General features: G+C 39.6%; 1 protein-coding gene across 3 annotated transcripts in view; it reads right to left on the reverse strand.

Annotated features, from left to right (window-relative positions):
* FBH1 (F-box DNA helicase 1) overlaps positions 1–13,084 on the reverse strand; it is a 67,793-nt gene that overhangs the window by 12,943 nt on the left and 41,766 nt on the right. For 2 of the 3 annotated variants that reach the window (XM_058282453.1, XM_058282454.2), the window contains 6 exons: positions 11,895–11,994; positions 11,679–11,800; positions 9,838–9,913; positions 9,024–9,221; positions 8,349–8,474; positions 6,566–6,672 (listed from right to left, as the gene is read on the reverse strand). In XM_058282453.1, coding sequence (XP_058138436.1) covers positions 6,566–6,672; positions 8,349–8,474; positions 9,024–9,221; positions 9,838–9,913; positions 11,679–11,800; positions 11,895–11,994 — 729 coding nt within the window. Of the gene's footprint in view, positions 1–6,565; positions 6,673–7,151; positions 7,239–8,348; positions 8,475–9,023; positions 9,222–9,837; positions 9,914–11,678; positions 11,801–11,894; positions 11,995–13,084 lie in introns of all 3 variants that reach the window. The other variant, XR_011646629.1, reaches the window with a different exon arrangement.

The raw sequence follows: 13,084 nt of genomic DNA on the forward strand, positions 1-13,084 counted from the left end.
GGATGAACCCTGAGGCTTTCATGTTGTATGAAGTAAGCCAGACACAAAAGAACAAGTACTGTCCTAAATGATCTCACAGATAAAAAGTAATTAGAATAGGCAAATTCATAGAGTCAGAAACTAGAATATAGGTTACCAGGGCCTCGGGAGGGTGAGGGGTACAATACTTGTTTTAGGTAGTACAAGTTGAGGTAATAAGGATGGTGATGGTAGCACAACACTGGGTGAATGTGATTAACACCACTGAATTATATATCTGAATGTGGTTAAAGGTAGAAATTTTAGGTTGTTTTTATGTCACTAAAATAAAAATTAAAAAAATTAAAAACAGGAGAGAACCAGCAAGAAGGCAGCAGAGTAAGGAGCTCCTAGAGTCAGCTCCTGCTACAGGGCAGTTAGCAAACACCCAGAGCTCTCTGGAGCTAGTGCAAGCACCTGTTTGGAGGTTTTGGGAGGCCAGAAGAGCATCATGCAACATACTTGAAGGAGTGGAAGGAGGAAATCCCCGTCTGCAGAGAAGACTCGTAAGTAGAGCGCTCCACATCCCGGAGGCTGGTGCCCATCCTCCACTGGAGGCACAAGCCGCCTCCGGAGCTGTTCCGTGACTGGAATTGAAAGCTCCACTTCCCCAAAATGGGAGGAAGAGACGGTTGGGCACCAATTCAGTTACTGATGAGGAAATCCAGTGGGCTACAGTATGATCCTGAGAACAGCTAAGGTTTGAGCCTGTCCAGGTTAGAAAGAGGCCGGGAGCCGCCATCCTAACTCTGCACCTGGCATGAGGGGAAGCGGGGCAGACTGAGAATCCCAGTGCTGGTGGGGACCGGCTTCTTCACTCGGATCATATTGCAGGTCTAGCCTAGGCCCCGTGCCACCTCCAGCAGGGAGGAAGCTGCAGGGACCTGCGCCACCCTCTCCGGGAAATTACTGGCCATGCCGCGGAGGTTGGTGATTATTCTGCTCTGGCGGCACAGGCCGCCCCAGGAACTGTTCTGTAACGGGAATTGGAAGCTCCATTTCCCAGAAACAGGGGAGGAGGAGACTGTTGGATGCCAATTTTGGCTACAGATTGGGAGATTTGGCAGGCTAAGAGATAACCCTGGGAACGGTTGGGGTGAGAACCAGCCCAAGTCAGAAAGAGGCCAGTAGCTGCCATTTTGACTCCGTCCCCAGCCCTAGGGGAAGCTGGGTTGACTGAAACTCTCAGTGTTGGCAGGAACCAGTTTCTTTCACGCAGATCAACCTGCAGCCCGCCTAGGCTTCAGCCCGGCCTCTGGCGGGAGGAGGCTGAGGAGCCCTGCAGCAGCTTATACAGGTAACCGCAGGTAACTTTGGCTGCCATAGATTGAAAATCAGAAGTCTACCAGGGCAACTGCAGTCATCTTGGACCCATACTGCATAGACTGCTGCCCACACCTGCAGCTCCATCCCTGCCCCAGGCAGGGGAGAAAAGGATGTGAAGCTTCATCTGTCTCTTTGGGCAACTACAATCTAGGCCTGCATGTGGATTATTCCACATAGCTGTGACTTTGTCCCAACCCCTGGCAAAGGAGAAAGTTGGAAGAAGCATCATTGGTCCCTGGTGCAATGAGGGCAGCTTGAGCCTCCACAGCTTACAGCACCAACTACATGCTTGACTCCTATGCACAACCAGCAAGGGAGAAATGATAGGAAGCCCTGAACTAAAGAGAAAAACTGCACCCAGAATAAATACTCTAGTAAGCCAGATGCGAAGACAACAACAAAAAATTACAATCCACACCAAGAAACAGGAAGCTATGGCCCAGTTAAAGGAACAAGATAAGCCTCCAGATGACATAAAGGAGTTGAGACAACTAACTATAGATGTTCAAACAAATCTCCTTAATAAATTTAATGAGATGGCTAAAGAGATTAAGGATATTAAGAAGACACTGGATGATCACAAAGAAGAATTTGAAAGCATACACAGAAAAATAGCAGATCTTATGGGAATGAAAGGTGCAATCAATGAAATTAAAAAAACATTGGAATCATATAATAGCAGATTTAAGGAGGCAGAAGAAAGGATTGGTAAGCTTAAAGAAATGGTCTCTGAAAATGAACATACAGAAGAAGAAATGAAGAAAAGAATGGAAAAAATTGAACAAGGTCTCAGGGAACTGAATGACAGCAAAAGGCATACAAACATACCTATCATGGGTGTCCCAGAAGGAGAATAGAAGGGAAAAGGGGCAGAAGGAATATTTAAAGAAATAATGGTAGAAAATTTCCCAACCCTATTGAAGGACATAGATATCCCTGTCCAAGAAGCACAATATACTCCCATTCGAAAAAATCCAAACCGACCAACTCCAAGACACATACTCATCAGAATGTCAAAGGCCAAAGACAAAGAGAGACTTCTAAGAGCAGCAAGAGAAAAGCAATGCATAACATATATCCAATAAGATTAAGTGCTGATTTCGCACCAGAAACCATGGAGGCAAGAACACAGTGGTATGATATATTTAAGATACTACAAGAGAGAAACTTCTAGCCAAGAATCTTATATCCAGCAAGACTGTCTTTCGAAAATGAGGGCAAGATTAGAATATTCACAGATAAACAGAAACTGAGAGAATTTCTAAGAGACCAGAATTTCAGGAAATACTAAAGGGTGTGCTAGAGCCTGAAAAGAAAAGACAGGAAAGAGAGGCCTGGAAGAGAGTCTAGAAATGAAGGTTATATCAATAAAAATAACTAAAGTGTCAAAAGAGTGGTGAAAATAAAATATGACCGATAAAACTCAAATAGTCAGGAATAAACTTAACCAATGATGTAAAGCACTTGTATTCAGAAAACTGCAACTCAATGTTAAAACAAATCAAAAAAGCCCTAAATAAATGGAAGAACATTCCATGATCATGGATTGGAAGACTAAATATCATTAAGATGCCAATTCTACTCTAATTGATGTACGGATTTAATGCAATCCCGATAAAAATTCCACCAGCATTAAAGAAAAATTTGAAAACACAATCATTAAATTGATTTGGAAGGGTAAGGAGTCCTGAATAGCTAGAAACATCATGAAAAGGAAAAGTGAACCCTCATCTCCAAACTTTAAATCATAATACCTACATACAGTCATAAAAACAGCATGGTACTGGCCTAAAGACAGACACAATAGACCAATGGAACCAAATTTACAGTTCAGAAACAGATCCTCACAGGTATGGTTAAGTGATTTTTGACTAGTCTGTCAAACTCACACAGCTCAGGCAGAACAATCCATTCAACAAATGGTGTTGAAAGAATTGGACACCCACATCCGAAAGAAGGAAAGAGGACCCCTATCTCACATCTTCTCCAAAAATTAACTCAAAATGGATCAAAAAACTAAAAACCTAGAAGAAATTACTGGAAAATATCTTCAAGACCTGGTAGTATGTGGTAGATTCTTAAAGGAGATTAGAGGACTGAGTGGACTACTGATGTTTAATGTATGTAGAAGTTTTAATTAGCCTTATTGTAAAATTGTGGAAATGTATAGAGTGGATGGTAGCACACAGTGAATAACAGCTAGTTTATAAATGGGGATGTGACTGAAAATGGTAGTCTAATTATGTAAATGCCAATTGACAGAATGGTTGAGAATAATCTAGGAACTGGATAGTACAGTAAACCAAAAGGTGGGTGAGAATTGTGGTTGATGGTACCAATGCAAGAGTGTCCTTTGTGAGCTACAACAAATGTATATCACTACTGCAGGGAGCTGGGAAAGTGGAGAAGCATGGGAAAAATACAGCTGGAGTGACCTATTGTCTGTGGTTAGTAGTGATGTTGATACTGAGGCAGTATGGAAAAAGTGTGCCAAATGTATGCTATGGACATGGCAATAATCAGATGATGTTATTTTATCTGTAGCAAATGACATACCACATTGTAGTGTGTTGATGGAGGGATGTTGTTTGGGAATTCTGCACATGTGCATGATTGTTTTATAAGTTTACAATTTTTGTCATAAAAAATATATTTAAAAAATAATAATAGGGTGGGTTGGGGAAAAACAGACCAAATGTAAGAAAAGAACTATGATTAGTAGTAAGATTTTGACAGTGTTCTTTCATGGTTTGCAACAAATGTCTCATGACAATACAAGGTGTTGGTGGAGGGTTGCTGTATGGGACCTCTGTATGACGTTATGCATGTTTGCTTTGTAAGTTCACAACTTTTACTATATACTTGTTTATATATGTTCATATATAAATGATATAAAGGTTTAAAAACAATGCAAGTTATTGGTGGTAGGATAAGATGTTATATATGTTTGTTTTTTCAATTCACAACTATTATACATTTATTGTTTATGTATGAATGATATATTTTAATTTTAAAAAAGTTTAAAAATAAATAAGATTGGGATTGGAAAGGAAGAGACAATATTTTCATTATTTGCAGATGACAGAATAAATATTAAGATCTCTATGGAGGGAAGCAGATGTGGCTCAGGCAATTGGGCTCCCGCCTACCACATGGGAGGTCGCTGGTTTGGATCCCAGTGCCTCCTAAAGAAGACAGCAAGCTGGTACAAGAAGAAAAAAACATAATGAGAGACACAACAAAGCAGGGAGCAGACGTGGCTCAAGCAATTCGGCACCTCCCTCCCACATCATAAATCCCAGGTTTGGCTCCCAGTGCCTCCTAAAAATACAAGGAAGATAAAGAGACACAGGAAGTGCAAACAACAAGGGGATGGGGAGAAATAAATTTTAAATAAAATAAATAAATAAAATTTAAAACAAGATCTCTATGGAGAAAGCTGTAAAGCTTTATTGAAGGACATAAAATAAATGAATAAATGGAAAAATTATGTTCTTGGATTCATAAATTTATTCTTTTCTCAAACTCTCTCCAACTAGTGTATAAATTTAATGCAGTCCTAGTAAACATCCCAGCAAGATTTCTTAAACACAACTGGTTGAACTGATTAAACAATTTATATGGAAGAGTTGCTGCACAGGGATAGCCAACTTAATTTTTTAAAAAGATGAATAAAAAGGGAGAGAGTCACCTATCAGAAATCAAAATCTAAAATAAAGAGGTAATGGCACATTTGAAAAAAAAAAAGGCAGGCTCAAGCATGTAGTTGTAACAAATCATATGGCCCACAAAGCCTAAAATATTTACCATTAGACTTTTTACAGAAAAAGTTTGCTGATCCCTGCTCTAAACCACTGATGACTGAGGTGCCACTAAATATCCAACTAAAGTAAAAGGGCTTCAGTTCCAAGATCTGATGCTTAAGCTGTTACCACCTAGTGAGGTTCAGGTGGAGAAAGAAATGCTTTGGAAAAATGCATCTGATTTCAAATTCTAGAAAAACTCTTATGGCCAAATAAGCCTATCCTGGTGTGGCTTGGAGGGAAAATGACAAAAGAGACATGAAAGATAAAAGTGTAACAGAAATGCAAGGTAAGCAGTCTTAAGCAAAATTCTTTGCCATTGTGATAAGTCTTAAAGGGTATTTACTCACAAAGTTTCTCCCTTTTTAGCCCTGATATCATCTTTCCCAAAAAGGGGAAGCAACTCATTGCTTACTTATTCATTGTCAGTCTCTACATCTAGAATGTGGGCTCTAAGAGAGCAGGGAACTCTCATGCCCTAGTGCCTAGAAGGCGCTTGGCACATTTTAGGCACTCTTAACTATTCAATTATGAATACCAGGGTTCTATTTTACCTCCACTTAACAACTCTGAGAATCTGACCACCATTTACTAAAAAGTGGTCACTGTCCATTCCCCGTTCTCTCCACCCAAACCTACAAAGTCCTCAGCAGCATTGCTCAGACTCTACAGCTCCTGTTTCTCACTTCCTTGAGAAGGTGCAACACAGCACTTTGAGTAAGTCATTCTGCTGAACAAAGTTTTGGAGATACCTGAAGAAGAAAGAGCATTTCTATTAACTCCTACATTTGAGTGTCTTTGGTTCAGGAAAGAAGGACTAGGTAGTAAATGCTAGCTCAAAATTCATGTTCTAGTTTCCAATAGGGTTGAAAAGACTAAATGGCCCATGGAAGGCAGAAAAGAAGAAGACAGAAATAAGTAAAGAGAGTGGGGGAAAATGTTGATTTGTAAGGAATGATTGCTGACTAGCTCCCTTTTCTGTATGCTGGCCAGTGACAAGAGGCCAGGTGACAGAATACTTGATCTCCCCTGCAAGGACAGATTCCTTCAAAGTTGGTGGCCGCAGGAGTGGGAGGCAGAGAATTTAGGCACAGAAAACATTCTTGCCTTTGTATTTCCAAAGTGTGTTGAGAACTAATTGACCAAGGAAGAAATTAAAATGAATATAGTGGATAATTTAAAAAGAACTTTTAAAACTGAATTACAAAAGACTTTACAAAATAATCCACATACTGTTCCTTTGATTAGAATATTTCTTGCACTAGTATCGCCCACTGCATTGCCATGAAAGAAGCCCTTCTCTTCTAATCCAGCATCATGACCAAATGTCTTTGAAACCTGTAGGTTGTTGATCCCTTGTTCAAACCAAGTGAAATCCAAACATTGTCAAATTAACGCATGCTACATGCTTCTCTTACCCCAGCCAAAGTCAAAATGTTTTCTAATGACTTGGTCATGATGAGACGCTTCTTGGCACGAGTGACCGCGACATATAATAAATTCCATTCATCCTCTGAAAAGGATTCTAAAGAAAGTAAAGGGGGAAAAATACCATCATCTCAAAAGACTGCCTACAAAAATTTTTGTTCTCATTTAAATATTTACAACCCCTCACCCAACCACCCCTCAAGATTTGTTGGTACTATTTATAAAATTCTCCTACAGGGGCACTGATATGGCCCAAGTAGTTGAGCACCAGCTTCCCACATTAAAGGTCTAGGGTTCAATCCCTGACCCTGGTACTTCAAAAAAAAGGTCAATATAAAATTCTCCTAAAAACACCAACTCCAAACACAAGTAGAAACCTAACAGACTAATGGCAGAGAATACTGAGTTTTATTTAGTCCTGCTATTTATAAGTCCTGGGACTCCGTTAATTTCTTATTCAATACCTCTGATGAGTCAGGTGGCTATTTACATTCATTATCTCAGTTATTCCCATAATAACTAAGTTTTACAGAAGTTAAGACACTTATACAAACAAGCTTACAGCTAATCAAGTACCTCGGATCTGATCCCATGTCTACTCATCTCCAAAACCCGCCTTCTGTCTATTCCATTATGCTGTCTTCTAGAATTACTTAGTCCAACCTGGAAATATCATATGTTGTCATGGAACAACCAAAGAAGAAAAACAAATTTACAAGTCTTTACTCCCTACCTACACCTCTCTTCTCTCAGTCACAATACCTAGGACAGTAGTAGGAACTAAATAAATGGCAACTGATCTGTGAATAGACTAATAGCCATTAAACTGTACATTTCAAATGGATGAACTGAAGGGTATGTGAATTATATCTCAATAAAGCTGTTACCAAAAAAAATGATGTAATTGTGTAATGGCCAACAGGAAAAAAGGTAATAAACGAAAATAAACTTCCAAAACAGAAAAAGAGCAGCTGATTTCTCTCTAGCCACCTCCTTTCCACACTGTACTCCAATTTATGCTCAATAACACAACTTTCTCATTTTATGAATATATTCATCAGAAAAAGGGAATTTCTAATATTTATATTTTTGGCATTCCGGTATACACTATGCCCCAAACTTTGAATCTGTGGTTAACAGAGAGCTTTTTGTTTGTTTTTAGAGAACTTTCAAGTACGTTTATTCCAGGATTTAACCAAAACAATAGCACTGATGCTTAGTCTAACAACTAGCCTTAAGTATAAGGTTATTAAAAAAGCAAACAAAGAATGAAAGTGCTTACTATTTTACTTTTTATGATTTTCTGACCTCTTTAACAAAGAAAGGGCAAATTAATTAAGGAAAACACACCTTGGCAGGCAGGTAAGGTACACCAGATGTTTTAAAGCTTGTAGATGCATGTGAAAGGTGGCCATTGTAGACATGACCTCCCCACAACAGCCCTTGGGGAGGTGGGCCCTCTGCAAGTGTGGTTTTCCTACAACCACAGTATAGAAGTCAAAAGCTTAGGATGAGGAGGTGTGTGTTTGTTTTTTTCTTCTAGAAGGATTAGATCAGGAGGCCATACCAGCCAACCAAAAGCAAGGCAGTCAAAAGGAAGCATCCCCAGTCAACACTCAACCACTGAAACAAAGATGACTGAAGTGCACTTACTGACTCTGTTTTTTTGTTTTGTTTTGTTTTTTTTCAGGAGGCACCAGGAATTGAACCCAGGACCTCATAAATGGGACACAGGCACTCAAACCACTGAGCTACATCCGCTCCCCTACTTACCAACTCTGAAGTGAGGGAGCTGGGGGAGATTATGCCTGGCACAAGGTACTTTCACAAAATCATCCAAAACATGCACAATGTCAAACTCCAAGCCTTTGGCTTTGTGCACAGTACCCAAAATGTACTCTGGAATAAAAACACTACAGTTAGATGGGGGCGTGATAGGGAAAAAAAACAGGAAGTACAAAATGATATGCTTCCTATTCTACTCTTAAAACTCTTAACTACATTTTCTTGCCTGTGTGCAGCTTTGGGGGGAAATGGGGAAAGACGAACTACAGTCAGGAAAAAAAAGAAAAACAGATGAGGAGAAAAGTAAAAGGTGAGCTGCAGGAGAGGGAGTATATCTCAGGATCACATTTCAGAGTTGGAAGAGACTTTACCCACCTCCTATATTTTACACATGAAGGGACAGAGGCCCAGAGGAGGTTGAGTTGCTTGCCCAAAGCTATACAGAGACAGACTGAGAACAAGAAAACCCTGTTCTTCTGGCTCAGAAGGAGAAGAGAAATAAGGAGCCCCTAAAGAATGTCAGCTCTGCGTCCCTTTCTCAGAAACAATGCCAACATCTATGTAGAGCTGACCTGGCCCACGGATGTCCACACAGCAAGAAGCATCAGAAACCCATCTATTTCTCCTCCTAGGGGAAAGTTAAGAGCCAACTGCTTTCCTTACCTGCAAAGTCCCAGTCTTTGATATGGCATCTTTCTATCCTTGCCACCAGTTCTGGAATCCTGATATTATACTTCTCAACCACTGCAATCTTTGCTTCCAGCTCTTTATCCTCAGCAGCAGTCACATACTGCTTGAAGCCACTAAAGCCTTCTTTGTGTATCCATCTTCTAATAAATTTGTCTTTAATAACGAGGTTTTCTAAGGAGAATATATATACAGGTTAACGTGATAGGCACGAAAATATAGAGGCAGTAGCTGTACATTCAGAGCCAGCAGCAGAGTAGATCAATGGTTTGAAAGTTGGGAATCCAGGTTCTAGTCCTGACTACATCACTAACTTGCTGTGTGCTCCTGGACAAGTCAATAAAATCACCTGTGCTTTAGCCTCTCCATCTCCAAACTGAGGAAAGAGAACTCTACCCTTGAGCTCCTTACTTACTTCACAGGAATTTGAAATAGCGCAACAAACGTGGAAAGAAAAGCGCTATAGCAATGTTAGAAATGATCGTGTGGGGCCCATGCAGAAGTATCAGTGTGTAAAGCTGCCCAAGCAGACAGAAGATGATGGGGAAGATAGCAGAAGGGACAATCTGAGAGAGAAGTCTGGTCTCCTGAGAGAAGGATCTAGAAAGACCTGTTAGTACCTCTGAAAACATAGGCCTCAAGCACCCCACTCTTCATGGGAAAAGAGTGACGCTAGCTCCACCCTTCTCCAGAAGGAAAATAACACTAACTCAGGACAAGCCTCCTCTTTTCCCGTCCCTTGTCACCTGGGTGCTTCCCTTCTCTGCGCCGAGGCCAGGAGGGTACTCACGTTTCTTCCGTTCTTCCTCTGGCTGAAGGAGGATCCAAATATCAATGATTCTGTCCAATCCAAATGATTTAATCCCCTGAAAAAGTTTTTTGGTGGGATTTTTGTTTTTTAATTGCCTTTTGTTTTTTTGTTGTTGTTGGTTTTATTTTTTTAAGAAAACAAAGTAAAACAAATGTAGAGATGGGATTTGAATGAGACAGTTTCTTGAAAACGGATCACAAATTGCACCCAGGGCATAAAGACAATAAGCAGGCTATAATGCAGACTGAAAACTCAGGATTATCAAATTCTAAGTTTTAGCTACTACCACAAATTCTTCCTATGGTTAAAAATAAAAATCAATAACTAATTTCTCATCAGTGAAGGGGCAGTTTAAATCTGCCTGTCAGGGATATAAAAAAATTGCAATGAAGAATACAAATGGCACCTGAATGCAAACTGTTAGTATGAACACTTACCCTTATTTCTTTTGAGGAAACAACTACAGAATGAATGTCCATAGATGCAGAATATTCTACGTGTTAAAAGGTAAGATCCTGGAGGAGAGGCCTAATTGTATCACAGCGCAAACCAATCCTACCTAAGAAGTATTTGCAGATAAGGGCTTTAGCACTAATGAGCAGAACCAGGCACTGGTACAGAACAAAGAGACAACAAAGCCCCCCACCCAAGGGACTCAATCTTTTGGGGAAGGAACACATAAAACATTAACACAAAACAGAGACTGAAATAATTTGAAACCAGATGCAACCAAGTGTAACAAAACATACTACAGATGATAAATAAGTTTATGAAAGGGAAGAACAATTTACTTTATATTATGCCCAATGATTTTCCAAAAGTAATACTTTCTCACAATAATGAAAATGGCTAACATATGCTATATATACTGGATGAAATAGTGTAAAACCATTAAAGTAGTAATACGAAAGAAAATATGCTTATGTATTGAGTAAAAAATAGCACACACTTTTTAATATACATTACAATTGCAATTGTGTAAAAATATACATCTATAACGACAAAGACAAAAATAATTAGCAAAAAGGAAATTTACTGTATGAAGTACAACGATTATGGGTGATTTTCTTCCTTTTAGTTTCTAAATTTCTAAAACATGGCTACATAATCTTTATAAATAAAAATGTGGAAAATTAAAACATCTTTTGATTATGATTCACTTACTATATTTACTGAGTGCCTAGCATATAGTAGGCCCTCAAAAAATTTTTTTCACAGATGAGTAACTTTTAGTCAAACACCTTTGTGTCAAAGAGTTAAAAACGTTTTAGACATGTCACTTAATCCTCCTAACTTCCCTGTGAAACAGGTAAAGGAAAGGCATTACTTTTATCTTAGAGAAGGAGAGAATGAGGCACAGAGAAGTTGTGACTTGCCCCAAACCATACCAAGTTAGTGACAGAACCAGAGCTAGAACCCAGGTGTTCAAACTCTACACACTAGAGCACACAAGTGCATCCCAGCTGTGTGGTCACCTCAGTGGTTCTTATGCTAATGAACACACAACCAGAAGAATTTCTGGTGGAAACCCAACAACCAGCAGCCTCATTTGCCCAAGACAGGAAGGCCACTCATTTTTCAAAGAGTGGGGAAAAAAAAGATCCTCAGTCCTTGTTGGGTCTGGTTATATAGAAACGTTTAGCAAGTATAATCAGAATGGCCAGAGGGAAAAACGTCAGTCATGGCTCAGCTTGGTGAAAACGGTCCAAAACCCAAATGCTTTCTTGCACCATAATACTAATTAAGTTGAACGTTTTGACCGGATATGTTCATTTGCAAAGTTTCTGTGCATGAAGTGATCAACAGAAATGTACTCTTACCCCAATCAAATGTATCTTTGCAGGAACTTCTCCATCAGTCACCCGGACAGCCTCATCAAACACACTGGCATTGGTCCGGGACAACAGGGCCACTTGCCCTTTGGCATCACCTCTAATGCTACCTTTTGGGAAAGAACACGAACTCTATAACAAATCAAAATAATGAAGAAAATGAAGTTCTGAAACAAATAAAAGCAGAGGAACTAAAAGCCTTACTCTGATGGTTTCCACCAACCAAAGTCTTTTTCCTGACTCTCTTGCAGACATCCAAGATAGTAGCTCCCACGTAAGCTATTTCCACACCAAATCTAAAACTCTGTTGGGGAAAGAAAAAAAAAAGGAGTCAGCCATCCCTCCCTGACATATGTTAGCACATTTCTATCACTGCCAAGTCCTGGGCCTTGTCAAACCCAACAATTATCCCTAATTCTCCCTGCAGGGAGAGGATATTTGGAATCTCTCTACTATAAAACCACTCATAACCAATCAGGAACTTGACAATCAAAGTATTGCCAAGTATTAAAGATATCACTTTCTAGCTTGAAATCCCAGCACTATCTGTTTTTCTTTACCCCTTGCTCCAAAGTCAAATCATCACAATTTTCCCTTCATAACATCTATAGCCATCTTTTTCTTACCATAGCACCCATCTTCATAAGAAACTCAAACTTCATGCTAAACCTACTGGGTCTCTTTACCTCCAATCTCCTCCCACTCTCAATTCTCTCTGCCTCTGCCAGACAAATTCTTCCCAAACACTTCTATTAAGCCATTCTATTAAGCCTGCTATAAAGAAAACAATATATAAAGAAAAAAGTGATGCTCACTTTCAAGATCCTTCACCCTCTGACATACTTTATTTGCAATTATTTCCTAAAATCAACAGTAAACTTTTATTTTAAGCAAATCTACCTTTTTTTCCAAATCAAATCTTATGAAGAAATGCAAATTAAACAAAATATTAAGAGAGAGAAGCAAGGGTTTCTCCTTTTGCCTTTGAGACTACTTTCAACATGAATTTTAAAACCACTCTTCTATGTAAAACAACCACAAATATAATTTCGTAAGTTTTATTGTTGGAGCATTCTCTGTTCCCTGACTTGGTTCATTTCCACCAATTGAGTCATTTTTGCCTATCATTTCTTCCAATAAAGAGGGGAGAGTAAAAAGCTTCAGGGCTCTGTCCCCCATTAAACGCTCTGAATAACCAGCAAGAACTAGCAGAAAGATCTTTCTAAAGGCTCCAGAAAAGTTAAAGGATTGCAGGAACAGGGCAAGTGCAGAATCAAGAAAAAGGCAACTTAAAGGGGTCGGATTTCCTGGCACCTTACCTGGCACCTCTCCCACCGGCTCAACACCCCAGCACAAAGCCAGCCCACTGCTTCCAGAGGCAGCAGAGTAACCCC

The sequence above is a fragment of the Dasypus novemcinctus genome, chromosome 20 (genome assembly GCF_030445035.2).
Source record: "Dasypus novemcinctus isolate mDasNov1 chromosome 20, mDasNov1.1.hap2, whole genome shotgun sequence".
Lineage (NCBI taxonomy): Eukaryota > Metazoa > Chordata > Mammalia > Cingulata > Dasypodidae > Dasypus > Dasypus novemcinctus.